At 47.2% G+C, this 6,000-nt stretch overlaps 1 protein-coding gene across 1 annotated transcript in view; it reads right to left on the reverse strand.

Moving 5' to 3' along the window:
- Positions 1–5,777, reverse strand: part of LOC135532640 (lysosomal-trafficking regulator-like) — a 62,952-nt gene extending 57,175 nt beyond the window's left edge. The window contains exons 1-4 of the mRNA XM_064960105.1: positions 5,666–5,777; positions 5,470–5,536; positions 5,200–5,356; positions 3,443–3,583 (exon numbers count right to left, since the gene is read on the reverse strand). Of these exons, the coding sequence (XP_064816177.1) occupies positions 3,443–3,583; positions 5,200–5,356; positions 5,470–5,536; positions 5,666–5,745 (445 nt within the window). The 5' untranslated portion in view covers positions 5,746–5,777. The remainder of the gene's footprint in view (positions 1–3,442; positions 3,584–5,199; positions 5,357–5,469; positions 5,537–5,665) is intronic.
- Positions 5,778–6,000: the final 223 nt, after the last annotated feature.

Below are 6,000 nucleotides of genomic sequence, written 5' to 3' on the forward strand. Positions count from 1 at the left end.
GCCCGTCTGGAAGTCCAGGATCCAGGTGCAAAGGGAGGTGTTTAGTCCCAGGTTCCTTAGCTTAGTGATGAGCTTTGTGGGCACTATGGTGTTGAATGCTGAGCTGTAGTCAATGAACAGCATTCTCACATAGGTGTTCCTTTTGCCCAGGTGGGAAAAGGCAGTGTGGAGCGTGATTGAGATTGTATCATCTGTGGATCTGTTGGGCGAATTGGACTGGGTCTAGGGTTTCCGGCATGATGGAGTTGACGTGAGCCATGACCAGCCTTTCAAAGCACTTCATGTCTACCAACGTGAGTGCTACGGGTCGGTAAACATTTCAGCAGGTTACCTTCACATTCTTGGGCACAGGGACTATGGTGGTCTGTTTGAAACATGTAGGTATTAGAGACTCGGTCAGCGAGAGGTTGAAAATGTCAGTTAAGACACTTGCCAGTTGGTATGTTCTGCGTACACGTCCTGGTAATCTGTCTGGCCCCGCGGCTTTGTGAATGTGTACCTGTTTAACCTCTCTTGGGTAGGGGCAGTATTTACACTTCTGGATGAAAAGTGTGCCCAAAGTAAACTGCCTGCTACTCAGGCCCAGAAGCTAGGATATGAATATAATTGATTGATTTGGATAGAAAGCACTCTGAAGTTTCTACAACTGTTAACATAATGTCTGTGAATATAACAGAACTGATATGGCAGGGGAAACTCAGAGGACAAACTTTCAAGGGGAAAAAGGTCTATTGAGGTCATAGGATTTTCCAATAGGTTTCTATGGGACACCCTTATTATTAGGAGCCTGGTTGCAGCTCCTATGACTACCACTAGATGTCAACAGTCTTTAGAAATTGTTGGATGTTTTTCCTTCGAGAAATGAAGAAGTAGTGCTATTCATTGTAAGTATCACTCCAGGTGGAGTCTACTGTTTTGATGCGGGTGAACAGGAGCGAGCGCCACATTGTTTTTATTCGGTATTAGAAACAGTTTATTCGGTCTTAAATTTAATTGATTATTTACGATTTAGGGTACCTGAGGTTGGATTCGGCACGTTGTTTGAAATGTTTGGACCAAGTTTACAGGTAACTTATTAGATACTATGTAGGCATGTTGGGCGAGTTAAAACTGGTGTATTTCGGAATCAAACGCGCCAAATAAATGGACATTTTTGGGATATAAAGGACATTATCGAACAAAAAGACAATTTGTGATGTTTCTGGGACATTTTGGAGTGCCAACAGAAGAAGATCTTCAAAGGAATTAATTATATCGCAATTTTTGACTTTTGTGTCGCACCTGCCTGCTGGGGCGCTGTCCTCAGAAAATAGCATGGTGAGCTTTCGCCATAAAGCCTTTTTGAAATCTGACACAGTGGCTGGATTAACAAGTTAAGCTTTATTTTGATGTGTAACACATATTTCCAAGAATGTTAAATATTTGAATTTAGTATTTTGCACTCTGGCCAGGTGGGACGCTACCTGCCCATAAGAAGTTAAAGGTCTTGCACACATTGGCTACGGACGTGATCACACGGTCATCCAGAACAGCTGGTGCTCTCATGCATGCTTCAGTGTTGCTTGCCACGAAGCGAGCATAGAAAGGCATTAAGCTCATCTGGTAGGCTCGCGTCACCGGGCAGCTCGTGGCTGAGTTTTTCTTTGTAGTCTTTAATAGTTTGCAACATCCGACGAGCGTCAGAGCCTGTGTAGTATGATTCAATCTTAGTCCTGTATTGACGCTTTGCCTGTTCGATGGAATGTCTGTGGGCATAGCAGGATTTCCTATAAACGTCCAGATTATTGTCCCACTACATGCGGCAGCTTTAGCCTTTAGCTCGGTGCAGATTTTGCCTGTAATCCATGGCTTCTGGTTGGGATATGTACGTACAGTCACTGTGGGAAATACATCGTCAATGCATTTATTGATGAAGCTGGTGACTGGTCTCTCCCCAATGCCATTGGATGAATCCCAGAACAGATTCCAGTTTGTGCTACCAAAACCGTCCTGCAGCGTAGCATCCGCGTCATCTGACCACTTCCGTATTGAGCGAGTCACTGGTACTTCCTGCTTTAGTTTTTGCTGGTAAGCAGGAATCAGGAGGATAGAATTATGGTCAGATTTGACAAATGAAGGGTGAGCTTTATGCGTCTCTGTGTTGAGTAAAGGTGGTCTAGAGAGTTTTCCCTCTGGTTCCACATTTAACATGCTGGTAGAAATGAGGTAAAACTGATTTAATTTTCCCTGCATTAAAGTCCCCGGCCACCAGGAGCACCACTTCTGGATGAGCATGTTCTTGTTTGGTTATGACCTTACACAGCTCATTGAGTGGAGTCTTAGCGCCAGCATCGGTTTGTGGTGGTAAATAGACAGCTACGAATAATATAGATGAGAATATAAATAAATATAAATATATCCCATTTAGCAGACGCTTTTGTCCAAAGCGACTTACAAGTCGGCTGGGGCCACTACTTTTTTACATATGGGTGGTCCCAGCGGGAATCGAACCCACGACGCTTGGCGTTGCAAGCGCCATGCTCTACCGACTGAGCCACACAGGTTAGAACTCCTCTTGGTAGATAGTGTGGTCTACAGCTTATCATGAGGTACTCTACCTCAGGCGAGCAGAACCTCAATACTTCTTTAATATTAGACATTGCGCACCAGCTGTTATTGACAAAGACACACCCCGGCCCCTGACTGACGTAGCTGCTCTGTCCTGAGAAGCCAGCCAGATCTATATTATCTGTGTCGTCGTTAAGCCACGTCTCGGTGAAACATAAGATATTACAGATTTGAATGCCCAGTTGGTAGAATAGTCTTAATTGTAGATCGTACAGTTTGTTTTCCAATGATTCCAACTACCTACTCGCCGGCAAATTCTTACAAGACACCCCGCCCTCCCCTTTTCTCTGTATTTTCTTCACGTTGATGACAGGGATTTGGGCCTTGTCTCGACAAAGGAGTACATCTTTCAAGGTCAGACTCATTAAAGAAAAATCTTTGTCCAGTTCGACGTGAGTCGTGTTCTGATGTCCAGTAGCTCTTGTTGGTCATAAGAGACGGTAGCAGCAACATTATGTACAGAAAGTAAAGAAATTACAAAAAATGTGGGGGAAAAACAACAAAATAGCTAGGACCTCGTAAATGGCAGCCATCCCCTCCGGCACCATTATCATATCGTCTTTCCCTCTCAGTTGACGAGGAACTCTGAGAGGTAATATAACTCTGGTAGGCACTCTGTGTTACAGAGGTCTGTGTGTGGTCTATTCTCCTACCCTCTCTGTTGACGAGGAACTCTGAGAGGTAATATAACTCTGGTAGGCACTCTGTGTTACAGAGGTCTGTGTGTGTGGTCTATTCTCCTACCCTCTCTGTTGACCAGGAACTCTGAGAGGTAATATAACTCTGGTAGGCACTCTGTGTTACAGAGGTCTGTGTGTGTGGTCTATTCTCCTACCCTCTCTGTTGACCAGGAACTCCGGGAGGTAAAAGAACTCTGGTATTAGCTCCTTGACGTCAGTCATGCTCTCGAACGAGGAGAGACGCCATGTTGTATTCATAGAGTGGAACGTCCGGTCAGGGATATCAAAGCTCTGGTCTGCAACACACAAACACACACACTAATTAAACCTGTGTTCTGATGATACAGGACCGACACAGTGTCTTTATCTTGGTGAATGAGCAGGCTTCCTTTCATTGCCTTGTGAACCACCGCTTCTGAATTCAATTACACTTCTATCAACGAAGATGAGAGGCTTCGGAGGAAGAGCATCAGAAAGACAAGAGCAGAGGAAGAGAGAAACGGGATGAAAGGTTGAGAGGAAGATAAATGGAAGAGGAGAGGGGGGAGTCAGAGAGGAGCAGGACGAGAGGAAGATAAATGGAAGAGGAGAAGAGGGGGGAGTCAGAGAGAAGCAGGACGAGAGGAAGACAAATGGGAGAGGAGAAGAGGGGGGAGTCAGAGAGGAGCAGGACGAGAGGGGGGAGTCAGAGAGGAGCAGGACGAGAAGAAGATAAATGGAAGAGGAGGAGAGGGGGAGTCAGAGAGGAGCAGGACGAGAGGAAGATAAATGGAAGAGGAGAGGGGGGAGTCAGAGAGGAGCAGGACGAGAGGGGGGAGTCAGAGAGGAGCAGGACGAGAGGGGGCGTCAGAGAGGAGCAGGACGAGAGGTTGAGAGGAAGAGAAATGGAAGAGGAGAAGAGGGGTAGTCAGAGAGGAGCAGGACGAGAGGGGGGAGTCAGAGAGGAGCAGGACGAGAGGGGGGAGTCAGAGAGGAGCAGGACGAGAGGTTGAGAGGAAGAGAAATGGAAGAGGAGAGGGGGGAGTCAGAGAGGAGCAGGACGAGAGGAAGATAAATGGAAGAGGAGAAGAGGGGGGAGTCAGAGAGAAGCAGGACGAGAGGAAGATAAATGGGAGAGGAGAGGGGGGAGTCAGAGAGGAGCAGGACGAGAGGAAGATAAATGGAAGAGGAGAAGAGGGGGGAGTCAGAGAGGAGCAGGACGAGAGGAAGATAAATGGAAGAGGAGAAGAGGGGGGAGTCAGAGAGGAGTAGGACGAGAGGAAGATAAATGGAAGAGGAGGAGAGGGGGGAGTCAGAGAGGAGCAGGACGAGAGGGGGGAGTCAGAGAGGAGCAGGACGAGAGGGGGGAGTCAGAGAGGAGCAGGACGAGAGGAAGATAAATGGAAGAGGAGAAGAGGGGAGTCAGAGAGAGGAGCAGGACGAGAGGAAGATAAATGGAAGAGGAGAAGAGGGGGGAGTCAGAGAGGAGAAGGACGAGAGGAAGATAAATGGAAGAGGAGAAGAGGGGGGAGTCAGAGAGGAGTAGGACGAGAGGAAGATAAATGGAAGAGGAGGAGAGGGGGGAGTCAGAGAGGAGCAGGACGAGAGGAAGATAAATGGAAGAGGAGGAGAGGGGGGAGTCAGAGAGGAGCAGGACGAGAGGAAGATAAATGGGAGAGGAGAGGGGGGAGTCAGAGAGGAGCAGGACGAGAGGAAGATAAATGGGAGAGGAGAGGGGGGAGTCAGAGAGGAGCAGGTTGAGAGGAAGATAAATGGATCATGCTAATAACAACACAGATGGCAGTGATCAGCCTCAGGATCATGCTAATAACAACACAGATGGCAGTGATCTTTCATATGCTGCTGAATGAAAATAGCTATTCCTAAAAGAAGAGAGCTACATTAGAAGTACACATCTGTGTGGGTGTCTTACCCTGGTAGGCCAGGAACATCTTGGTGAATGGAGGCATGCGAACCAGGAAGTGTAGTACAGTGCCAGAGTTGGAGTAGTGAGATCCGTAATGGTACGGCTGGACAGGAGGCATGGGGTCGTCATCGTGCGCTCCCTTACGATACTCCTCCTCCAGATACTGGAAGAGGTAGAAACTCCAGTTTATGCGACGTGTGTAATGAAAGCGTTTGAAAAACTGGCCTCGTATCCAAGAGAAGCAGTAACACAGTAAGGCTGCTTTGAGCGGTTTACCTTATAATTGTCCACATAGCGATCCTCCTTCTCTTTAGACTGGACTGCTATGGGCTTGTTCAGGTTCCTGAAAACAGTCCAAAAAGAGAGAATGAAAAGGTCAAACTTCCTGTTCTCTGTTTTTCTTTGGTCCAATTAGCACGTTGGTTCGTTATAACACTGACCCTGAGCTAACCGTGTTAGTACTACAACTGACCTGTAGATGGAGCTGTCCCCCAGGTCCAGTGTCTCTGAGATGTAGTCCTTCAGTATGAAGGGGAAGACAGGGTACTGCATCAGGTCGTTGAAGCTCCGCCCAGAGTGTTTGTTGAGGTCGTCAAGTACTCAAAGTTACTGATCTGCCCCGAGCCCCACAGGTGTGTTAACGCCGTGATGTTACCATACTCCAGGAGGTTGGGGAGGTCGGAGGTCAGGATGTTGTGGTACACGTCATCACGGAACTACGGAAATGTAAAATCTAGTTTTATTGCATGTGAAATACTTAAGCCATCACTTTTTAGCTAGCTGCAGCTCAGTATTGTGTTATGTTAT

Source organism: Oncorhynchus masou, unplaced genomic scaffold (genome assembly GCF_036934945.1).
Source record: "Oncorhynchus masou masou isolate Uvic2021 unplaced genomic scaffold, UVic_Omas_1.1 unplaced_scaffold_1959, whole genome shotgun sequence".
Classification (NCBI taxonomy): Eukaryota; Metazoa; Chordata; class Actinopteri; order Salmoniformes; family Salmonidae; genus Oncorhynchus; species Oncorhynchus masou.